General features: G+C 45.1%; 1 protein-coding gene and 1 long non-coding RNA gene across 2 annotated transcripts; one reads left to right on the forward strand and one right to left on the reverse strand.

Moving 5' to 3' along the window:
- Window positions 1-2,105: 2,105 nt before the first annotated feature.
- fgf22 (fibroblast growth factor 22) lies at window positions 2,106-21,469 on the reverse strand. The gene is made up of 3 exons (XM_077024081.1): window positions 20,593-21,469; window positions 4,286-4,389; window positions 2,106-2,757 (listed from the first exon to the last, which is right to left on the reverse strand). Exons 1-3 carry the CDS (start codon window positions 20,939-20,941, stop codon window positions 2,563-2,565), a joined length of 648 nt encoding a protein of 215 aa, XP_076880196.1. The 5' UTR covers window positions 20,942-21,469; the 3' UTR covers window positions 2,106-2,562.
- On the forward strand, window positions 10,110-14,400 carry LOC143528367 (uncharacterized). The gene is made up of 3 exons (XR_013134442.1): window positions 10,110-10,426; window positions 12,594-12,836; window positions 13,324-14,400. It is a non-coding gene; the product is annotated as an uncharacterized LOC143528367 (long non-coding RNA).
- Window positions 21,470-24,655: the final 3,186 nt, after the last annotated feature.

Here is a 24,655-nt window from a genome sequence, read left to right on the forward strand (position 1 = left end):
TCTGCGGCTGAAAGGACCACAGCCCTCCCATGCCGCAAGACTCGCTCTCTGAATAGGGCTCCCGCAAAGCCCTTTCAGATCAGGAGGCCAGGTTCTTTATAGGGTGTGGGAGGTCTATTATATCAAACACCTTACACCTGGTCATGTTCATACCATTCATAGCTTCCATTGTCACCTACTCCATTAGGTATTGTATTAGTAGACATGAGAGGTTAACATTAGGGGAGGAACCTCTTTCATGTCAGTACCTACACAGTAGTGGAATTATAATTACTGTAAGTAGCAGTGTGTTGTAATGCTCTTTAATAAGCCTCAATAACCTCAATAACTTTTCAGAGCTTCTAGAGCAGTAGGGGTTTATGCAGAGAAATGAGAGCATTTTTCCAAGGTTTGTTTATGTGTTTTGGATGTCATTGAGTAGCGCTGTAGAGGGGTGCTTTACTAAAAGTACATACCAATCCAGTGTAAATGACCAGATTATGCACGTATTAACATATCTATCTATATTTGACAGCAGTACTGATGGTCAGAGAATGCAGCAGAGTTTTGCTGATAAACTGGTGTAATCGACACACATAAAGAGGAATGTAGTCCTTTTGGTTGGTGAATATATTATTACTCATGGATATTTCTCTTTTGCTACAATCAGACAAAAAACAAGACCCTTCACAACTTGTATAGACGGCATGTCTCTGTGCTCGTTTGAGCATGACTTGGACAATACTCCTGATTGGACACCCCTCATCAGCACAGCAAGAACCCGGCCAGTGGCTAGTGACTGTAGACTTCCTGTACACACCGAGCAATGTTTGGCATCAGAGTATTAATGTTGTGGCTAGGTTATGACCACAGAGCCTTATAGAAGTGGCTGACCATAACACCATGTGTCTACCATCTTATCCCAAAGACTGAAATATATTAAATGCTCTATTTGCAAAATGTTGAATGGAAAAAATGTTAGTGTGACTTAATAGAAGCACATAATTCAAAACATCCCAGTACACAAGCTGTAAAACGCAGTCCTGTTGGATGATGTGTGTTGTGGTCACACACGAACACACATCTATGTGCACACACACGCACGAACACATGTTCACGGGAGTGACTCTTGTTCACGTTGACCAGACCAGTTTGCTTCCAGCAAGTCCCTCGTATGAACACGGTGTAGGGGATGTACACCCTACAGTGGATGCACACTGTAAATGTCTGTGTTTTGCAGAAATCCTGATCTCTCTGTAATTAGGTAGTATCGAACACGTTAGAAGCAATATCCTGTCACGATCACAGATCAGAAAAAAAACAAAAGTAAATAAAAAAAATCAAACCTGTTGTCAAACCTGAAGGCACAAACGGTTCTAAACAAAAGTTGTAATTTGATTTTTTTTTTTTCCCCATTATGTCAGAAAAGACTTAAAAAAGCTAGCTGAGGCGAACATGCATTTTGGTTTAGAAATCCTAACTGTCTACTGCAGTCATGTAAAAATATAGTGTATATTACAACAGTTGGTTAAAGGAGACATTGCAAATGCTTATTTTTTATCAGCAATAACATAAGTATGCCATACATTTACCACTGCTTTATTAAAACCCCCTGCCCTTCACTTACACTGTCCACTTCTTTATGTGAACCTAATAAGTACACTTTAGAGGTGGTTTTTGTTTACTTCATAGTTTTGACTGCAGGACGTCTGTTGACCAGACCCTCTTTGAGAGGCAGGGTGTTCTCAGTGTCACTGGCCTGCTGGCGTGATAACGGCCTGGTAGTGTGCTGACCCGAGTCACTGCTGGGTTCAAAGTAGGGCTGAACGATTTGAGAAGGTTCAAGAATCTTTTAAAAATTATTATTTCCCTCACCCGTGCTAAACTGCCATGGCTATCTATGCGTTGTGACGATGTTGTGTAAGTCTGCTAGCAATGTGTGTTCATTGTCTACAAAGTATCAGATACGTAACAAACATAATTACAAACGTATCTTGTTCCTACATGAAAAGAAAATGACGGAATGATGTAATTACCACTACTGTTTATGTAGATTGAATTATTATAGAGTGATTATGGAACGTTTATAGAGTACAGAATATCAGGCACAAACGGAGTCTTGTTAATCTTGATAATACTATTAATAACAAGTAATTAAAATAGCATATTTTGCTATTAATAAAACTGCCTTTTTCTACATCATGATTTTGATACGAAAGCACATGTCTTTCAGCCCTGGTCAAAAATGATTTGTCATCCAAAAATATCTGAACCACCTGCAGTTCTCTCAGACTGCTGATGGAAATCTGGAGGACAGTTAACAAATGTTTAGGCAATTTTCAATAAAGCCAGTGGTGAATGCACATGTGATTATGAACTATATTAGAAGCCTTGCAGAAGCTTCACCAAGCCTCACCCTAAGCAGGAAGGAGGAATAAGTTAACATACTATACGACAATCCCAGAAGAAAACAGTAATGACATTAAAACAAAAGTCCCCAACAAAATGTTCATGTACAGCAGTAATGGTGAGAGCCTCTGCAGTAATGATCCTCCTGACGTGGATGTTAAGGAGAGCCAGTGGTTATGTTGGGACCATTGGGAGGAAGTGGGTGGACGAGTGTCTCCGTCGGGCTTTGTGGCCCCTTCTCGGCTTGCCCCGTCCGTTCAGGGACACAAACATCTGTCGTCCGCTGTGTCTCCAGCGCAAAGACGCGTACGTGTTGTAGCCGTTCTCCTCGATGCGCTCTTTGAACTTGCAGCTTGGGTTATATCGCACCTGCCACAAAAGAGGAAGAGGCCTCAGGTAAACAATGACATCCACTACCTGTTTGTTTGGGGTGCAAGAGCGAAGATATCTGGGTCTGAGACGTTTAGAATGAGGAGATGTTTGGAGCAGAACAGTGTGTTGTGACTTTAGTTTAGTAGCTTTAGTGGTGAGCCTAGAAGGTCCTTGTGTATTTCGCTTTAATCAGTATTGAGCCAAACACCAAAAAAACCATTTGCCACCATGCTTCAACTGAAGCTCTAATCAGTTACTATTATGCATCTGTGTTCACCTAACCATCTAAATCAAAACAAGCTCACTTTTAACACACTTAAAAAGCACACTTGCCAAAACTAGCGATCTTTAGCTCCTCTGGTATGGCCGGAGGATGAGCCATATGTCTAGAGTGAGGATGTAAAGTGTGGTCACAATGTGCCCTGGTTCGGGTATCTACAGAATCAGTGTTCTCGGTACTATCTCGCTGCGGCAGTTAGATAAGATTGGGTGCTGTGTTTGGTGTGATTAACACACATTGGGTTGTGATTTGGACAAGCATGAAATCAGAGTGTTCTCCTGAATCTCACTGATCTTCTTGTTTACTTTAAGATCAGGGTGGAAGGAGGATGAAGGAGGGATCTTATCACGATCGGGGCACCGATCGCCAGGTAGAGATTTATCGTAGGTTGGTTAAAGGGCTGAAGCACCACACAAAGGCGGCCCTCGTCAAACAAATCACAAGCTACTGTCTGGTGGCACGCACAAGCAGAAATGCCACTGACAGGGGCCCCCAAGATGTCTTCGTAAACCTCAACCAGCATCAGCGAGCTTAGTTCAAGTGAGACGCGGTCGTTCCCTGTGTGTTTAACACAGGTCTTAGGTGAGTGCGGTTTTCTCACTGTCTTTTTGTGTGGCGAGCTCATATTCCATTCAATGACATTCAGCCTTTATGTTCTCCTGTGTTGGCAAGAACAGAACTCAACATAATTGCCAACCTTGAGACCTCAGAAACAGGAGAAATAGAGATTTTCCAGTTTAGGAGATTTCTATTTTTTTTTTTCTATTTTCTTGTGAGTTTTTATAAAGGCCTTTGAAAATTAATAATTTTCAGTCACTAATGACATTGCAGGTTAGGTTAGAAAACCAGCTCTCATCTCAATAACTCAAACAAAGTAGCAGTCTAGCACATTGAATGAGACATTGAAGGCAGAGTGTTAACTTCTAGTTTGTTACTTGGCTTCATGTATGTTATAATAGTGAAAAAGCAAAATGAGAAAATTCATCTTCAAAGACGATTAAAAAAATAATAAATCAGTGGCCCAAGGGATACAGCAGGTGACAGCCATGAACAGTCTGGAGAAATGGTGGCATTGGTGTGTGTAAAACTTAATCCAGCCTGTTTTATGTCAAGGTTAATTAGATTTGTACTTTCAGCCACAGATGTCTTCATGTTGTATAGTATGGCTGAAAACACTTTAATTCTCATGCAACGTGAATTCAGCTCTCACAAGATGGCTCACAGGACAATGGGAGATGTACCTACCGACCCAAACAGTGTTCCTTTTTTGGACATGGCCAAGTACAGGCCGGTGCTGACAGATTTGATGGCGACAACTCCCACACTGACAGATCGGATTTCCATCAGACCTAGAGAACAAACAGAGAACAGAGGGGCAGGGTTAGAGAGGGGGGGGGGGGGGGGGGGCACCTGTGTCCTGATCCTACGGTAGTACATGCAAATGTAAAACTGAATGTAAATAAAATTGTCGGAATTCCTCGGGCTTCTGACAGATTGTCAAGATAACACATACTATTTATGATTTAGTCAGTTAGCTGTGACCACTTAGTTGCTTTAAAACTCACGCTCAAGGTGTCAGTTAGTTTCCCGATACGATCATCTGCTGCATCTGGTGTAACCTGTAAACTGCAAATGTTTTTGTGTGCATTTCATTTCTTCTGTACAGACAGTGATCACACACAGACCGCCACTCTGCTCATTGGTGTCTGATCTGCTTTTACTCAAAATAAAGAGCCGGGCCATTCTTACGGCGTCAGACCAAATATGGCACTAAATGAAATACGCTTTTCCCCATCCTACACTGAATGGGATCTAATTGCTGTACGGGAGTCTCCTTGAAGCACTCCACACTGCTTATGGTCGTTTACAAAAGGACGCTGATGATATTCTGTTGGTGTTATCAGTTCTGATTATCTACGCTACTTAAGAGGTGCACCACTCAGGACAACATCCGAGGAGACGTTTGGTCTCGCCTGCATAATCACGAGAGTAAAACCTGACACAAGCAGATCGGCTCACTGCTGGCAGTGGCCTGTAAACACAGTAACATCGACGTGCTCATTGAGTTGTTGACCAAAAGCCAGTAGGAAAAGAAGGTAAAAGCAAGAATCGCCTCACAGGCCAGCAGTGCTGCTGAACACATGTGCAGAAGGTGACAGAGGGAAGGTGAGATACTTCAGATTTGGATAAAGTCATTCACTGATTAGAACATATAAATCTTCTCAAAATCAAGTGCTCTAGGATTAGAGCCATACCTGCTAATTTCCTTGATCCAGCTGATTTGATAGATATTTCATGTATAGCAGACACCCAGGGACATTGTAACTATTTAGATGTTTAGTTCATAGGATCCTTGTCTGATTGCAAAAGGTCTCCATACCAGATGCCTTGAGTTCCTCAAGGACAACAGGTTACTGGAAAATTTCACAGTGGAATTGGATACACTGGTATCTGGCTGGTTGCAATAGCTCACAAAGTGCTTGTGTGTCAACTAAAGGTCATGGCTAACCTTTATGACCACCCACATAGTCAAGTTAGCAAGTGGTGTTAGTTTTTAGCTGTTGCAGTGAAGCAAAGATGGCCGAGGTCTGTCCTTTCTAAGGTATGCCAGATTATTTAGATTGATTCCTCAAAATGGTCTGAGAGCCTTTGTTTAAAGTTGCTGACATTCTCACCCGTCCACCAACATAGAATGATAATTGCGTGACCTTTCACACATGGTTCTCTTTCTGCACACTCATCAGAAGAAATCTGATTTTGTGCACGCTCATGTCTATTACTGAGGACAAGCTAAGATTTTTCAGCATTTCTGCTGCAGGAAGAAAAAAACCAATGACAAAGACAGACTCATGTGTAACCATTTACAATAAAGACTTTCACAGGCGTGAATGCTGTGATCAGCACCATTAATCTTCAGTGGAACGTTTGTCAAAGAAGATGAAAAGAAACATGAACTCTATGACCATAGGCAACATCAGTTCACTTTATGGATTCTACTAGAACGTTTTACCAATGAAATTCATATGAATACTTATCTGAATCCTCACCTAATTTTTTCTATTAGACCTTCTAAAATATCATACAGTATATTGACTCAAAGCAATATTGTAAAGCATGGGATTCAGTGAAGATTGATGAATATGAGCCACGCCCCTTCAGTAATGGCAGGTGGTCGCTGGTTCTTGGGTTGAACGACTTCCGAAGAACTGCAGTCCGGTGAAAGATCAGAGCCAACATGTGTGCTCACATGTGTCGACTGAAATCGTCTTCAGGTACAGCACGAGAGAAAACACACTGTAATGCTTTCTTCTTTGACTTTTTCCTCTTCTGCTGGTGGAGGGAGAGAATGGTCCTAACACCTCTAATTAGTCACCCAGAGGCAGGAGCCCGAGGAACCAAGGCTCCTCTTCAATGGCTCGTAATCTTCTGACAGACCTCGTGAACATGAGCTGATGTTAGCTCACCCACTGATCTTGTTTGATGCTCTGGTTTGGTAGTCTGAGTAACTCTTGTCTTTAAACTTTCTTGCATTCACAGTGTCTTGTTCCGGCCAAATAAACCTCTGATCCATACGTGGAGAAAACTCTGAAAAAGGGCTGAAGAACTCAAATGGGAAACTTTGGCTCAGATTCTGGATGCTTAACCAAACAAATATAAAGGTTAGTCCCATATTATTTTTAATACCCTTTGAATTTGCTCTAGATGATTTTCAAAGGCAGTGGGGTAGCATCAACTTTTTCACTTTACATCTTACATCTCACAACAAAGATTTAGAGATTTACAGATGCAAAATGCAAAATGCAAAAAAAAAAACGTTTAATGTTCCTTTGAACACATAAAGCTGTTTTACATGTGGTTTATCAAAAAATGAATATTACAAGACTGTAAAGACATTACATGCTGATCCAAAGATCTACATAAGCTTTCTAAAAGTCCTGCTAGTAGATCTACATGATATTTAAAATGATATGTAGGCTTACTGATCATATAGAGAAGGATGACCAGACCAACTTTACCCAGTTACGTTTTTCACTTATAACTGGGTCCTTATCTCCAATCACTAATGCAGTCCTTAACATAGTCCCATCTTAAACCAAGTGCCAAGAGGCAAATTATTTTGAAAAAAAGAAAAAACTGTAACTTGTCATGGTTTGTCAAAGTAATGCCATAGATCACGTAATAAGTCTTTTGTGTGAGCTTCTGAATGTAGATGAGTTTGCCCAGAGCTAATTCTTTTAACCTTTGGCATGATTAGCCCAAACTGTCAATAATCTACCACGGCCACTACAAGAAAATCCTGGCTTTTATGTGCTTAGTCAACTGTGGACCAGCCATTTTACCACCTTGTATAGGTTTTCTCAGAGGATGGAACAGGTTCCTTTTGCATCCTTGTTTTCATTCTTTCTTACACTCTTTCAGTGCTCTCCTTTACTCCCCCCACACACTTTTTTTTTGGAAGTGAGCCCATCATCAGATCATTCAGCCTTTTTTGACCTTAAAAAAAGCAGGACAGAAAAGAGAAAAGTGTGTGTGGGGGGGTGGGGGGGTGGGGGTGGGGGAGAACTAAGGGTTGAGGATGGTAGTAATAAGGTCTTGGTAGTGGGGGGTTATGGGGTCAGGGGGGGTCATAAAATTATGTTTCCTTCAACTGGCCCTTTTGCTCCCTATAGGCCTTTGTTACCTACCTGAGATCTGGAAGCCGACAAGGACTTATTAATGACCCGGCTTTTGTCACAGAGACCAAGGTTCCTCCCACCTCAATTAAAGGGATGGAGGGGGTATGCCAAGTGAAAGATTGGGCAAAGTTTCTCTAGCTTTTCCCAACTGCCTTCTTCTTCTTTTTTTTCTGGAGGTCTTTAATTTCTCGGGTCACCCCCCCCCCCCCCCCCTTCAGCGTTTCTCCGTGTCCTGTCGTCCCCTCAGAAATAAGCCTGGGAATCTCTGGGTTCCAACAGCGTGGTCGCTCTTGATTGACATACCTTTTCAATTATTTCACAGTTTGCTAAGAGAGGGCACTGTTGTTTTTTTTTCCACTCATTCTCTCTCTCTTTTTATACGTCCCTTTCAAAACACGGGCTTTTCATGTTGGGTTCCTTCGCTGCTGTGCCTAATGGCTGTGAGCAGGGGCCTTTGATCTGATCTCTGCAGAGGTGCACCACCCGAGCAGGCCTCCATCCTGGCCTGTGTGGGGTGAGGTCTTACGCCATTAAAGGCTACGTCAGCCACTGCTGCTCCAACGGTCCCGTGCCGACCATGAGAGCTGCTGTTTCAGGGGACCCGGGCCCTTGAGCGCCTGATGCTGGAGGCTATGCTTTCAAATGCATGCACTGTACACAGGTTAATTCCTTCAGGTGTGTTTTTTTTTACAGTCCCCATGTCATAAACCCCATCACGACCGAACACTCATGATTTCAGATAAACTTCTCATTAAACTACCAGGCAGTGGAGCACAATTTCCTGTTACCGGCACAAACTTGTACAATATATATAGTTTTTGACAAAGGATGAATAAAAACAAAATATGAGGTGAAATGGAGAACTGTAGATTAGAAGTGATGGTTGTAGATAACAGAAACCTCTCAATCTTCATGATTCATTTCTATATTTCTGTGTGTGCACTGGTGTGTATTAGTGTGGCGGCCCACAAATGAGACCACCTCTCCCTTCAGACACGTGGGCGTGAGCGCTAAGGCAAAGACCAGTAATAAGCACATCCCTGCTGTACGTGCGCTGGGTAACGTCAGGTGTACCGGCTCTCAGAGGCACAGTGGCTGTTTCGTCAGCAGTCAACCTGCAACCCGATAGCGTGATGATGTGTGTGCCTGAGACCGAGCTGCGGAGACACATCAAAGGAGACGACGATGAATGAGTCAATGCGAATTCTAAAATGACACGCTGTAGTTCTAAGGATGTTTTCACATGGTTTGTCACGCATGGCAAACAAAACGTGTGAAGTAATGTTACCCGCGCTTTCAGAAAATCAAATCAGGACGTCATTTTTTTAGGAATAGCTCAAATACGCTTGGAGTTCCCATTTTTTCCTCCGCCTTTCCATTGAGATTTCAAATGATGGACTTGCCTCACATGTTTTAAATGTGGAAACATGATTCCTCAGCCATAAGCTTGAGGATTATTTCATGTATACAAATTCAGACCCTACTATGTTTTGCCTGATTATTTAGGTAAGGCAGAGTTCCACATGGTTAAATACTGTCACATGTCCTTGCCTGTATGCTGTAATACTGAGGTAAGAGATGCACAAACTCTTTAACAGGCTTGCAAGAAGCTCTGAGGATCTTCCAGTTCCAGAGCGTGACATCACACGGCCACACGTGGACCTCTGACCACGAGCCTGCAGTACCACAAGTGCACCCCACCTATTAAGTCTCAGAAGTCAGGAAAGATGTATTACTCCCACCCAAAAGGTTATGAGACCTGTCATAAACCAGCACACACACACACACACACACACACACACACACACACACACACACACAAGCATTCAGGCTTGCCTCCTTACCGAGGGACTAATTTTACCCATATACACATCACATGCATTACTATTTTCCTCCTCTTGTTGCAGTGCCAGTGTTTGATCGACAGGTTACAGTGTCACATGCTCTATTCCAGTATTTTCCCACTCACTTCTTTACCTTGGACTTATGATGATGATCTGCATAGACTTCAACATCCTAGTTTAACTACAGGCTGCATGGCATAAACTCAAGTGCCATGGCTTGGACTCCATTTTCTCTAAAGGAGCAATGACTTAATATTTTGTTCACCATTCAGAATGACTCTCAAGTCTAATTTAGCACTTGACACCCCACAGCAGTAATAAACAAAGCTTCTCAAAATGAATGAGGTTATCATTTGTCGAGCCTTAGCTGTTTTTAGAATCTGACCAAGAATAATGGAAAAGCACAAAAGCCCGCGAGAGAACAACCTCACTGTGTGTGTGTGTGTGTGTGTGTGTGTGTGTGTGTGTGTGTGTGTGTGTGTGTGTGTGTGTGTGTGTGTGTGTGTGTGTGTGTGTGTGTGTTGGACCGATGCATTGAGGCTGGTTAACCCAAGCAGGATCACGCTGGAAGGCAGTTCACAGTCGTCATTTTTACTACCGCGCTATAGAATGGAGTTGTGAACAGAGGTGTTCGCTTGCATTATGCGCCAGATCCCGTCTAACCGGGCGGAGAGAGAAAGGAAAGAGGAGAGAAAAGTGAAACACAGCCTGCGGATGAGAGGGGGAAGAAAGGGTTTGGCTGAGGTGATTCACTGGCTGGCCTGATTTCTCCGCTCTCTCCCACCTCCTCGCTGTCTCGGGGGGGGGACGTGGACCGGCTGACACTGATAACACCGTGGCTTCAAGCCTATTCAAACGTGCAAGAGGTAAACTCACTGCCACATTTTCACATGCTACTCTGCTTGCATGCTAACCATGCTAAAGAGGCAACGTGAACACAAGTCACTCAGATGTAGGTGTGATGTCGGTTATTCATGGTTTTAAATATACTGACGGATTTAAATATTCAGGTCAGCTTCAATTGCTTATCCATAGGCCTATTTGAGAAATTCAGTCATGTTCTCCAAAGCCACGGTACGGAGATTGTGCCGTTTTGACAAAGTTCAGAATAGCGAAGAGTGCCAAACACATTCAGATATAATCGTCTAGATATGCTGCAAAGCACCCAGGTCACTGCTTGTACAATATTACCAAGACTTTTATTTTGGAGAATTTATAGGTCACATATGGCAGCTTATTCAATCATCATTGCTTAAAAAAAAACAAACATTTTGGACGATGTCATACTCAGTAAAGTTTAACAGCTTTGCCAAGCATTCGCTGTCCTACCTAATAAACGTTCCTGGGCTCTAATATGAAACACCTGTGTGGGTCTCAGTCTCCCTTTTTCTTCTGGTGCTTCATCATGTTACAAAATAATAAAATATATGTCAGAGTCACTCAAGCCATCCTGACAGAAAAAGGAAAGGAATATTCAGTGCACCGAGGAGTTCCGCTCTAGAAACTATATTTAAGTCACATAACTACATTCAAAAGTTGAACATCCATGTTGTCATCGGCATATCTACCACTGCGGTTTACTTCAACCTATCGTGCAGTGCAGTGAAGAGCGTTGGTGACTCAGGTCACCGTGAGCTGTGGCGGCCGCTTGGACCGGTGAGGGGTGAAGGCCCTTTCTCACGCTGCCTCGTCTGACCTGGGCGATGTTCGCTCGCACACAATCCGCCGCTTGTGCGGATCCCGGGGGCCGGGCCTTGGGCCCCGATCCCCCTTTCACGGGCTGCTGAATGCGAACTCTGGGGACCGGCCAGGTCTTTCAAAGGCCATTAGTGCCAGCGACAGGTATCGCGTTACCCCCCACATACAAGGAGACAGGCCAGGTGAGAGGGAGAGGCCAGGAGTCAGGAGAGCAACGGTCAGCGTGGGCCAAAGTGGCAGACCCCGTCTGGGCCCCCGGACCCCCTTCCTTTCATCTCTTCCTTTTTCTCTCTGTCCTGTCTAGTCAGTCCTCTCTCTTTCTCACAACCATTTCCTCTACATTTGTTTTTTTTTTTGCACACAAGAAAGGAGATGACCGCATTCGCCCCAGTTATGCTCAAGTGTGTGAAACCATAATCCAGCTCATATTAATGACAACAGTGAGTGATGTCATGTTTAGCAAGAACCTTTTGTAAATGCGTGTCTATCAATACTTAATAACAAAAAAGGAAAGAGGAGAAATCCCAGTAAGGATTTCAGTAAAGTTCTTCTGTACGTGTACTTTCTGCTATCTTCTCTCACACTTCAACTCCTTCTGGGATGGAAGACGGGACCATGGAAGTCATTCATTAGTGAATTACTGCGTCAGATAAAGAGGCCACTTAGGGATTCAGTGGACTGAGGGTCAGGGGTCTGAATGATAGCATCATTCCCTCTGACACGCATGGTGTGTCTGATTTACACACTCCTAATAGACCCCAACAGTCTGCTCTTCCAGAACTACAGATTAAAAGTGTGGACTTGGAAACCACAGGAGTTGATCTGCAGCAAATCTGACCTGTCCTCAATGTAAACTGATTACAAAGATGGTAATCTTATCAGGGCTTAGGAAAGTGAGCCTAAGAGACAAAGTCCACAGTGATATTAATCACATGGGACAGGTTGAATTGATTCAACTGGGCAGGTCTGACTGTTCTGACTAACTGACTGTCGTGACTAACGGTCTGTTCAGCATCCTTTACAAAACCGTGTAGTCTTGTACTTAGTCACATGTACCTGTCACACCATCAAAGGCACATTTCACTTCCTATATCTAGAACAGATTATTGAACCCCTTCTTTTAAGCCAACTAGGGAATTTAATCAGCCGAGTAATTAACACAGATCCATCACAGAACTGACTGACGATCACCCACCCTAGATGTCTGGTGCTATTTCTCCATTGAGAGCCCTGATGCAGGTGTTGTTGGCATCCTCCAATATCCTACTCGAGGTGTGTGTGTGTGTGTGTGTGTGTGTGTGTGTGTGTGTGTGTGTGTGTCTTTTCTTTAATCAGAGACCAAAGGAGCATACTGGCCTACGAACGTTGCATCACTTCCTAGTGAACAAGCCCATCGGCGTCAAAGTCATTCGCTGACAGCCACGGACTGACTTGAGCGGCGTGACTCACAGGTCTTGCTTGTTCTCTGCAGCCAGTTCTATCGTAAGTCAGAGGACTAAGGCTGAGCTCACCGTACACTTAATTACACCAAGCCCAGATCCTCCACTTCCTGCCTGGAAACAGATTTAGGGAACACAGGTTTGTTTATCGTTTCTTCTCTCTCGTTTTTTTTTTTTTTTTTTTTACTGGCCATATGGAAAAGTCTGCAATGCTAATTTGAAAAAGGTTTGAGTCTATAACAAATTAGCATAATCTTGCATACATATAGGGGGCCTGGTCATGGCCTGGTGGTTAGGGAACTGGTCTTGTGACCGGAGGGTCGTGGGTTCGTCAGACCTTAGGCCATGACTGAGGTGCCCTTGAGCAAGGCACCTAACCCCAACTGCTCCCCGGGCGCCGGACTAGGGCTGCCCACCGCTCTGGGCACGTGTGATCCACAGCCCCCTAGTAATCACTAGTGTGTGTGTGTGTGTGTGTGTGTGTGTGTGTGTGTGTGTGTGTGTGTGTGTGTTCTAACTGCACAGATGGGTAAAAAAGAGGACAAATTTCGATTACGGTGAAAAAATCACAATTGACAAAATATGGCACACACACATTGCTCACTTGTGCTCCTCTACTTTTCTAGATCTTCAAAGCTTCTCAACAACCGTGGAGCCTTGTGAGGGGAAGGGAGGTGGGACAGGTGCCCAGAGCCAGGTTCAGGAAGTTCTCCTCGGCTCCTCTGACGAAGGGGCAGGCTCCGCTGCACCAGAGCGAGACCCACTAGACAGGGGAGCGATTGAAAATGTCGCAATCAGATCTGCGAGACGGCTTCGGTGGGGAAAGGCCTTGACCTCTGGCCTTGACCTCTGCTTCTTTCTCTTTAATGCAGCGTGGCTGCTTTTGGGAAGTCCTGCTGCTTGGTCCTTTTGTTTTGGACTCTGGTGAACTGATTCTCTGTGCTTCATCATTTAGGGGTCTGAGATTCAATCAATGCTAAAACTGCCATTAAATACATCGAGTAGGCTTAACTATCAAATGTAGTTTAGAGTCTGAATGAAACCAAGTCACTGAACGGAGCATGCCCACACTACTGTAGACTCTGAGCTGGTTCATTACTCTGTTGTTTAAACAGTAAACATACCGTGAAAAATGGCCAGATGATGCATAATCTCTGTATGTACGTCCGTTACACACCTGGGATTACACGAGTATGGAACTTATTATATTAATTACAGGTGAGCCTCCATTATGAAATGAGTAAACCATAATCAAATGGGTATCATTATTGAGAAGGTGATGAAGAGTTAAGCATTATCAAAACAGTCCCAAGGTCACTGCCATGACTGTTTGCAGAAGAATTATATGCATTGCTTTAGTGTGGAGGGCACAGTCATAGAGACGATATTCTGATAAGGTCTTGGCTACTAGTCTACATAACGCTTCCACTTGTGCTGGTGATGTACGGTTTCCATAGACTGCACTATGACACAGAAGCGTCTTACACACAGTATAACGTCGATGTTTTGTGTACACAGTACAATCACAGTAGGCAAATCACAGCAGGCAAATTGTTGTCAAGTTATAGTGAACATGTCGAGATAAGGGGGCAGATACCCGGCCTTAGTTTCCGATCTCTGTGGACACAAATTTCAGATGCAATATGTAAAGACAATCTCATAATGTTCATTGTGGAAAAGTGTGCAACCTTTTGTCGTGCTGTTTATGAATATGAATGAATGAATGACGGATAGGCGAGGCAGCTTGTAAGAGATTTAAACATGTTTGCAACTGTAAACACGCCACTCCTCTCCCATGGACAGGTTTATTTTGTCTCTTAGGAAACAGAATGAACTCACAGGTCTTAAATATGTAGAACTGTAACCGTTTATATATATATATATAAAATGTGTGGCACAAATGTGTTTTTTCCCACTGTAATCAAGAGCTCAATTTTGAATTGACAAAGTTCACAAAGTTTGTTCACAGTGGGATGAATGGATCACACAGTCGGATCGTTGTCAGCTCAGGTGAGCCTATTTGATTATGCTTACAACTACGCAATGTGACCGAACCCTGTGTACCGAACACCTGGCACTGAGCACAAGCCAGGTGAGTCAAAAACAAAACGCTTTATGTAAAACCTGGACTGCTGACAAGATGTGTTAACACACTTGCCCACATTTCTTTTTTCAGTGCACTTATCTATAAATCCATATCTACGTTTCTGATCTTAGGTGCAGTGTGGCGGACGTCTCTTCAGAGGGCTCTGCAGCGGCTGGAGAGGACGTGGGGGAAGATCTGAGTTGGCCTTCTGTCACTCAGCCTCGTTTTATAGCCACCTCTCGCTCTTTTTTTACAGCCCAATCAACCGCATATCTGTGTAATCCTGGGAGACGTGTGAGCATTTCAGTCGTGGGTGTGCCTTTCTCTTATTATCGTTTCGGCCCTCGGAGATCTGCAAGGTCAGATTTGGTCACGGTTTGCAACGAGACACTGGCTTGGTTTCAATAGGGCCATTTTGTTATTTAGTTACTGATGTATCAGCATGATCAAACAGGGCATGAGCTACCGAGCTTGGATTAAGCTTCTCAACCACTAAAACTCTTCACTTCCTATATGGTGGGAGTCTTGTGAAGCTAGAAGATCTCACACATATTAGAGGGCAACACAAGAGGAACAGGTCCATATGAGGCCAGACTTCATTAAACCACCATACGCGGGCAGCGCTCTTTCCTTGGAAGCCTTCATTAAGCCACCAGTTCAAAAAGTAAACAGTACTTTCAGCTACCAGACCACTGTGCAAGTCTGCAAACCTGCATCTTAAAAATGGCACTGGCATCCAAGGGAATCCTCAGTGGTTTGGTGCCTAAAACAGCTTCCAAACATACCAAACCTTCTGGACTGATTCTGGTTTTAATCAAAAAGGTCACTTAAGAACTCATAAATTATTAAGAGTTGGTGCCCAGTAAAGCACGGGTCTTACCGATATTCGCTGCCTCCTCTCACATAGACTCTTAGAGCTTGAATTGGTTTCCTTTGGCAGATGGTATGACCCCTAGCTGACATCCCAACTGATTTAATCCCATTTCTCCACCCCAAAAAGGTTATTATAATAGTAACAGAACTAATGATTTTTCACTGAGAGGGAAAAAATGGTTTTGGGGTCCATCTTGGCCAGCGGATTGCTGGCAGAGAGTAGGTAGTCATGTAATGTACTGGGCATATCAATATGAACACTATGTATCTTTATTATCATGTTGTGAATCGTGTCATTAGTCTTGGCCTATTAATAGATACTTTACTATGATAGAACAACAAGTATTGGCATCTCAATATGTGATTGCCGGTTTGATTAACAACCTTGGGTTTGCGTGCAATGACTTCCCATGAAATCATTGCTTGTGAAGAGAGCTCTGTGTATTAAGTCTGTGATTTAAGAACTCAGGACGCTGCGCTGGAGAAGTCGGACTCGACAACCCTAGTGAACCCAGTAAAGCTGAGTACAGTGCTGGAGCCAGACAGAAGCGCTTAGCTGCTAATTGCTACACTTCTTTTTTTATTTCTACGCCCATTCATGTTATCAAACACCACTGTTGGACACAGCCGAGGTAAACCTAATTAAAGCACTACTACTGCCACGCTTTGGTGTCTGTGTGTCTGTGGGTGTGTGTGAGTGTGAGTGTGTGTGTGTCTTTCAGTTTTTGCCCTTGTGTCTTAGTGCCAGGCACAGCTGGCAAGAAATTCGTGTTCTCTATTTTCCCACTATAGTGGGGACCAACATCCATGTTTGGAAGAATGACAAGGCCAGGCATTGTGGGCCGTTCCCCATCTCTTTGGCACCAGCTTCACCTTACAGTGTCTTTGGGTTAAATCGAGGCAACACTGCCAAACTTCGCAAAGGTGCCAGGAACCACCCGGTGTTTGCTGCTCCCACAAACAGCACCCCGATCTCCACCGGACTCCGGGGGTCCACACTCTTCGCCAAAGTAAAACAAGTGTCTCCTTAACCATTCACCATATTTGTCTTATGCAGAATCTCATGCCTGGGTTCATATAAATGTAGCAAGTCCAGACTTAACACCAGCTACAACAAAACGCTAAGCAACTTTCCGCTTTGCTAAATTTAATTTGGTACTGGTTTCTCATGAGGGCAGATTCAGGAGCTCAGACAGTAGTTCATTCTGGGGATAGTCCATTTCTTCACAGCCAGTACTGATTTCAACCTTCAGGCATCATTCAGTCTGAGGTACCAACCCCTGGCTAAACGCAAGCTTTCCAATAACCAGCAAATAGAGGACAGCTTCTGTGAGACGTAGCCCTGCCAATACTAACTTTCCTGATTTAATCACTGGAGACTTGTACAAAATCACCACATACGAACATGTTTGCCTTAGTAACAGTGTTTTCCCTCAAAAGACAGTCGGTATATGAACACTACATCACTTCGACTATCATCGCTGTCATTTCTGTTGAATTCATGAGTCTGTAAATCTAAGACATGCTTTGTTCAGGGGCACCGAGGGCCAGCAAGTCATTACTAACCTGCTACAACACATTCTTTCAGAAGACAGGATTCATTTGACACAGGAGGGTTAAATGATGAATATGATTTCTATATGTATTCATTTTCACCTCTTCTGACCCGTACCTATTCTATATGCCAGCCCCAGCAGTATACAGTCTTCCCTCTGTAGCTTCTCTGTGCCTCCATAGACTGACACACACACACACTCTCCCTCTCTCTCTCTCTTTTGAAATATGTTTTAAATAATTCCACAATATATTCAGAACGGCTGGATGAGTTTCTTCCTGCACCTGCGATCCAAGCTCAACATGCCCATGAACTCACGGCAAGGGAAAAGGGCAGCTTGTAAAGCAAGATGCAGGAGTGTGAGAGGAAACTTAGGTAAACATGTCACAAGCCCCTGGAAATACGGCTGAAAATGGGGGGAGAGAATGAAACACAGGGAGGCTCTGGCAAACAGCAAGGTGTTCATAGTTTAGCACAAGTGACTTTTCTGATTATGCCTGTCATATGCCTTTATTTCCATAGTTTTGCGCAGTGTCACTGCTTGGACTCAAATCAAGCATTTGAAGTCCTCGTCCACACCCGCCCAAAGCCTCAACACTGTGTCCTTTTAAAGTCCCATTTCAGTGGGGAAAAGATCTCGCGAGCTGGGCCTGCCTGCCAGCAATATTTCATAAGTACCTGTGACAAGAAAAATGAAAAAGTAAACATCTCTGGGTAAGCAAAATCTTCCGCCTGAGCTGCTGCTGGAGAACAGACAGAAACACTGGCACTCCAGATAATGTTTTCATCAAATGGCCGCCAGTTGAATGAAAGTAATGACAACCCATAACACCTCCTACGTGTGTAACCAACTCATATTGATCCATTGAGAGTTTCTTAATATTTTTTACATATTTTTTTCAACATACTCCTAATTTTATGAAGGGTTGTGTTTATTTTTAGTTGTTAAACCATGATTCTTCATTGGACTCCATGTTATCACAGACTCGATGGTTTGCCTCATTCGCCCCAGTGTGTCCATCATCCTCGTTAGGGCTAGCATGCACTTTATTGTAACTGATCCGTGTCACACTAATTTGAATTTCAAACCTTCAAGCACTACCAGCCGTTCAGCGCCGGGAATAAAAATAAGCTTGAGGAGCCATTGCCAAGACGAGGTGCTCAAAAGCAGTGAATGAAATTCGCTCAGCGGTTGTTTGTGCAATTATGCCGGGCCTTTTTTGAGTCAGTGTGGCTTCTTTAATCCTGACGAAAGTGGGACTTTTCTGTGAGCAGCACAGCACTAAATAAAGGTGTGCTAAAAGCACAAGCTGGACGCATGTAAGTTTGCCGGAACACATCGCTCTGGGTTTGTCCTCAAACTGTCTGAGGCTGTCTGCGGTGGTTGTGTCCTGCACTGTTCATCCCCACACAAAAAACCCGCCGGGCCGCTCATTCATCTGTTCTCAGCCTTCCTTCCTCTCTCTCCCTCCTCTCTGTTTCTGTCTCTCTCTGTCTGTCTGTCTGTCTGTCTCTCCCCTCTCTCTCTCTCTCCCCCTCACTCTCGCCCTCTCTCTCTCTCTCTCTCTCTCTCTCTCTCTCTCTCTCTCTCTCTCGGCGTGCCCGTGGTCACCCTCGGCTGCTCCAGCCCTGTCGCAATTGATACAATATTTTCCAACCCCAATTAGTCGAGGGTCGGCTGACTAATTCCAGCTGTTTTTGCACCTGAGCGGTCGGGAACAGGCCCTGGAAACTGTGAGCAGGGCCGGGAAGGCCCTCAAAGCCTTTTGAGTAACACCGCCGTGCCGACAGAGGGTGGGGACTCCACCAGCGCCCGAAATCACCGGGAGGCGGAGGAGAATGTTCAGTGTGCAGGAAGACTCGGGCGTGAGAATACGCCAATCCACCGGGTCGCTCAGGGCCGTGGCAAGAATCTCCTCTTTTCCTCCATGCAAGGTGTTTTGCATTAGCATTCAGGATCAAATGGGTAATCAGACCTTTGTCGCCAGCTTAGCTTTGATTATAGTGTGCAAGTTGACTTGATATATATGTGCATTTTGATTCTGATTGTCGCTGACAGTAAAGATGTCACTGGAATGTTATACTAGGGAATAGTACAGCATTGGTCTTTTAACTGGACCAACAAAGACCACATAAGCATTACGCAAGGTGCTATATATCCTAGCGGAGGAGACCCTCGCTACTCAAGGGACACGTTTGAAATTCAGGGGCAGGAAACGGGTCTACGGCAGCTACATTTGGGAGGCAAACTGCAGGGCAGCACTGCACTATTTCACCTAGTCCTGCTCAGTCCAGTATGTGGCAGAGCTGCCAGAACCTGGAAACTAGAGACTAAATCCACAGTTGTAAAGAGCAGTAGCTGGCCAAGAGCACACTCTCAGTGCCTCTCACAACACACGCCTGGGTGCCCAAATCACGGCCCAGGGAGGGTCAAACGAGTCGCCTACTACAAAACCTCTCAAAACTGCTGCTTTACAGTAATAAATGCTAACATTAAGATCACTCCTGCACATCTTTATAATCTGCGCAGCTGCAAACCAAAAGACCAAAACTTTGTTGCCAGTTGGAGTAGTGGGTCTGGAAAAGACGATTCATACTGTTCACAAAAAGCGCCCTCAGCTACGCAAGCGTACACATTAACACCAAACTCAACGAGGTCAGACCCTAAACAACTACAATGTGTCAGTCTCACGGAGGTTAAAACCCAAAGGTTTATACTGACCTCCTGCCATAGGATGTCATGGTGTGATGTCGTATACAGTGAGAGATAATAAGGGTGGGGTCAGGTGTGACTTCAGGAGCTGTTAACAGCGCGGAAGCCCCTTGACAGCACACACAGGGTCGCCTGATTTATTACCGTCGACCTGCTATTTCACCTGCCGTTTCAAGATTTTCCCTAGTCAAGGATTTAGATCACACAAATTAAATTATACCTGTTCATTTTCAACCTCCTGAAATTCTACAAGCACTTCCATAAATCCTGAAATATTAAAGTCATATAGTCGTGCAAAAGTACAATTATATGCAAAAAATTATAAATAATATTTCATTACACCATCTTTCACATTGTACAATCTTTCATCAAGTCTGTTCTATTGTAATCAATGCTTTGATCTTCCCTCAAGGTGATTTTTTAAAAATTGACATTTATTCCCAGGTCGTCCTCAGCCTGTGCAGCTCCTGTAGTGGATGACGCAGATAGAAAGGTAAGGAGAAGGTAAAGTGTGACGGATCGAGCAGAAAAATCAGAAGGAATCCCAGATGATAAAGGAGCCATAAACAGGAGAAGCAGATAAGATGACTCACGTAGAGCGATAAAAAGCAGAGACTACCCCGCCCATCCCAGACGCACATAGAGACACTTCCCAGTCCCCTACTCACTGTCAGGGTAGTTCTTGCGCCTGGTGCCGTCCACCTTGCCGTTCTTGTTGATGCAGAGGAAGAACTTGTTGGCTGAGTAGAGACGTCGCAGGCGCACGTCGCCCTCCAGGTGGTTGTAGCTGCGCGCGTGGCGTTCCAGGGTCCACGAGCAGTTAGCGCTCCGCACCAGAGCGCGGAGGGAGTCATGGCCCGGTCCGGCAGGGCAACCCCCGAGGGCGGCGCCGGCCAGGAGAAGCAGGGACAGGCAGGCCAGGCGGAAGGTGAGGGGGCGGCGCGGGTGGGGTCGCACCGGGCCGGCGGAGATGAGGTCGGAGCACAGACCGGCGTGCGCCGACGTCCATCTGTACATGGTGGGTCAGACTCCCGATGTGCAGGCAGTCGGCATGATGGTGTTGCCCGTGTGCTGGCCCACTACACGCAGTCCAGTCGCGCAGCGGCTGCCCTCAGCAGGGACCATCCAGGACGAGCTGGACCACGCCAAACTCCTGTCTCGGGAACGATGTGATGCGGGCGCGAGGAAGCTCTTGATGCCTGCTTGTCCTTCTCCTTCCGGCCGGCCGGTGCAGCTCGTCACAGGGCCCGCGCTGCGTCCCGTAATCCCATCTCCGCTGGAAGGTTCTGGCTTTCCCTGGGTTGCTTGGGCCGCTCGGGATGAACCCGCCTCGACCGCGTGGGCTGCACCTTGCGGAGACTCTCGGGTGACGCGTGGGGCTGCCCCGGGCCGCGCCTGCAAGTGAGCTGGATGTGTGTGTGTGTGTGTGTGTGTGTGTGTGTGTGTGTGTGTGTGTGTGTGTGTGTGTGTGTGTGTGAATGTGACTGTGGCTCTGTGTGTGTCTGAAAGAAAGAGTGAGTGAGAGAAGAAAGAGAGAGGGAGAGAGAGAGGCAGAAGGAAAACGAGAAGCAGGAGTTTGAGCGCGTCTGCGTGACCGAGCGAGGCGGGATGGCTGTGAATGGGTGTCTGCTCTCTTTCTCTCCCTGCTGTCTGCCGTGCACTTTGGTAGGGTGGCTCACTCTTCTGCGTTTTATCCTGGGCAGGGCTTGTATCTGGGGGACTAGTGTAGCTGGGTGGGGCTAGGATTGTTCATAATCACTTCAGACGAATGACCCTCCAACATTCTATCACCCTTGTCCTGCCCTGTCGTTCCCCTAAGGAAGGTAGAGTTCTGGTGTCAGTGTTGCCTTATGCAAATCCAAACAGGCTCTTCTCACATCAAGGTTTTAGCAGAGGCATCTGGTTTTGTTTCTCCTTAATCCCGATGTTATCAGCTTCATCTTCAGATGTCCTGCACCTTGAGAAAAAAGCAGAATCATTAAGAATGTCATTCGTGGTAAAGCAAAAGATCTGATGTTTGGACATATGCAATCATTTTGTGACACACGAAAGAATAGAAATACATTATACTACTAAATAAAATGACAATACATGCAAAGTATTAACTTAGCTTGTTTTCTACTCAAAATGTAATCTTTTGTGATTCCTGTGTGCTCAATGGAGTATGTGAGCCTGTCCTCTTTGGGAGTGATTATACCCCTTTAAAAGGCTCCTGGTTTCAATGATGTGTGCCGCCCGGAGGGGGGGGTTGGGGTGTGGGGTGTCACTCGGTGGAATGGTCTTAAGAGGTGTGCTTCACCGCGAAAGGGGCCACCTTCAGTTCACACTCTCCAGCTCGTTAACAAACATCCCCCAGAAGCATTGGTGTTCATGCTTCCCCCATAAAAAAAAACAGCTTGTGGAGACAGCAGTCTGGGGTCCCTCAAACCCGTCCGCCTCCACCCTGCCCCCACCTGTGAGCGCTTGGTCCTTCGGCTTCCCGGTGTCCTCCTTCTCTTCCAGCAGCCATGGCCGTCAAACATGGTCCCTTCAGCTCCAGATGAACACCCCTCCTGCATAAGACCTGTGTAAGACCTGCTAAAAGCAACGTGACAGAGAAAGAATAGCACCTTCCATGATTGGAATGACTGCATATATAGATCTCCTGTGTAACATTGCATTTTCTTACCCAGCACTGTAAAGGACATGGTCATTGGTAGTGAAGAGTACTTCATGCAAAGTGCAGCTAGCTTATACAGGCCACATATTGTTGGAAGTAAATAATAATGCAACATAGTCCTGTGGTCGGTTCGCTGGATTATAGCAGATTAATGATGCTTATTCCACTAGTTTATGAGCGCTTTGCTTTCAACCGTCTTGCATTAAATGGAAAGACTTTCGCACAGGAAATCTGGACCCCCTACGGCAGTCTCAGCAACCACGGAAGTCCACACTCCCCTTCAACTGGAAACTTGGGGTAATTAAAATCATTCACCGCACCGTAAGATGTTTAAAGTCTGCTTGCCCTTGGGGTCATGAGTCCCGTCTTGGGTTGAATGTTAGATCTGATAGCAGATATTCCCACCTCCAAACATGTGGATGCTGGTCACAGCTCTCTGCAGAATCATATCTGCCAGAACAGTGCCTTTCACTCAGCCCACAACCCCGTGGTTACTATGACGTCTGGACACAGACTGAATATGCTTACTGTAGCACATGCTGAAGAACCCAAGAAGTATACAAGGTTATACTTGTTATACTGAGGAACAGCACTTGGCACCTGTGTGTCAACGCTACATCAAACACATAATAGTGTAGGAGGTCTCGGGAAGACCCCCGAAAGGGCTCCAAGGTGGTCACCCCAGCCTCGTTCCCATGACGCCCCATGATGTCTGGGTGCGCCCCGGGCTTAGAAAACCTCCATAGCCGAGGACGATGTTCACAAGCCAAAGGAACCTAATCTGTCCCAGCAGGGCTCCAAGCAGCTCTGGAAGTGTATGAATGGAGATAATATCTCAGTAATGAGGCCTGTTTTGTACCATCAAAGTCCTTTAAAAGGGCTTGAAATCGGACCTCCCTTAGTACTGACAATATCCCTCTGATAGTCTCCATTATTAATTGTTTTCCCTCTCCCGCTAACTCACTGCTCTGTTCTCTCCTGTGTCTCTTTCCTTTAACTCTGTCTCTCCTTCAGTTTCTCACTTTGTTTTTGTGTTCTTGCTTGTTTCAGAACGGCTGAATGTCTTTTATTGCAATTACAAAATTATTTTTTCTGTCGATTCATTTTATCGCATAACACATCTGACCAAGTTTTGTCTGAACATCGCACGGACCTGCCTACAGCATTGTCTGTGTGGAATGAAAAAGAAGGGTGTCATGGGCCGTAACTGTACTGGAACTGTGTAACAGGTTATGAAACTCATCCCTGTTATGGACATGCTGTCCATCGCCTGCAGTGCAGGTGGCCCGGCTGGATTGGGTGGCGTACTGCAGAGTGAACTGGTAATGCAGAGTGAACTGGTACTGCAGAGAGAACTGGTACTGCAGAGTGAACTGGTATTGCAGAGAGAACTGGTACTGCAGAGTGAACTGGTACTGCAGAGTGCACTGGTACTGCAGAGTGAACTTGTACTGCAGAGTGCACTGGTACTGCAGAGTGCACTGGTACTGCAGAGTGCACTGGTACTGCAGAGTGAACTGCATGAAGAGCTGTGTTTCCGTCTAGGGCGCCGGTTTGCATTTCCTGTTTCGTGACCATTGTTCATTGTGTGTGGTGTCAGCGATAAGTAATCAATCTGCTTGATCAGCTGTTTGTCCTGAGTCCTCGTGTGATGAGGTTTCAGAGTGACAGGAGACTGACTCGAGCAGCTGAGAGGTTTCTACGATGATGGGATTATGCAGATTAGATGAACTGAGCGTTTTTAGTCCATGTTTTGTGCACAGGTCATGAACTCTGGCAAATGTCTCTTGAGGTGTGAAGCCACTTTTTTCCCCATCCAGTAAATCCACTTACACCAGCTGCAAATCCATTCACACCAAGTGATTTACTGCAGTTAACAGTAACAGAAGGACACTTCCCCGAAGCTGTCAGGACACAAGCCTCAAAGACCATGCGTGGCAGGTGTCTGTCCAAACTGCCAGCGTGAAAAGAAGATTTGTACCACTATTAGTCCTTGGATGCTAATTCGCAATACCTTCCACACGAGTCTTACATCAAATCCTCTGTTTCACAACTACCATATGGCTGACTAT

Source organism: Brachyhypopomus gauderio, chromosome 12 (genome assembly GCF_052324685.1).
Source record: "Brachyhypopomus gauderio isolate BG-103 chromosome 12, BGAUD_0.2, whole genome shotgun sequence".
In the NCBI taxonomy this organism is placed as follows: domain Eukaryota; kingdom Metazoa; phylum Chordata; class Actinopteri; order Gymnotiformes; family Hypopomidae; genus Brachyhypopomus; species Brachyhypopomus gauderio.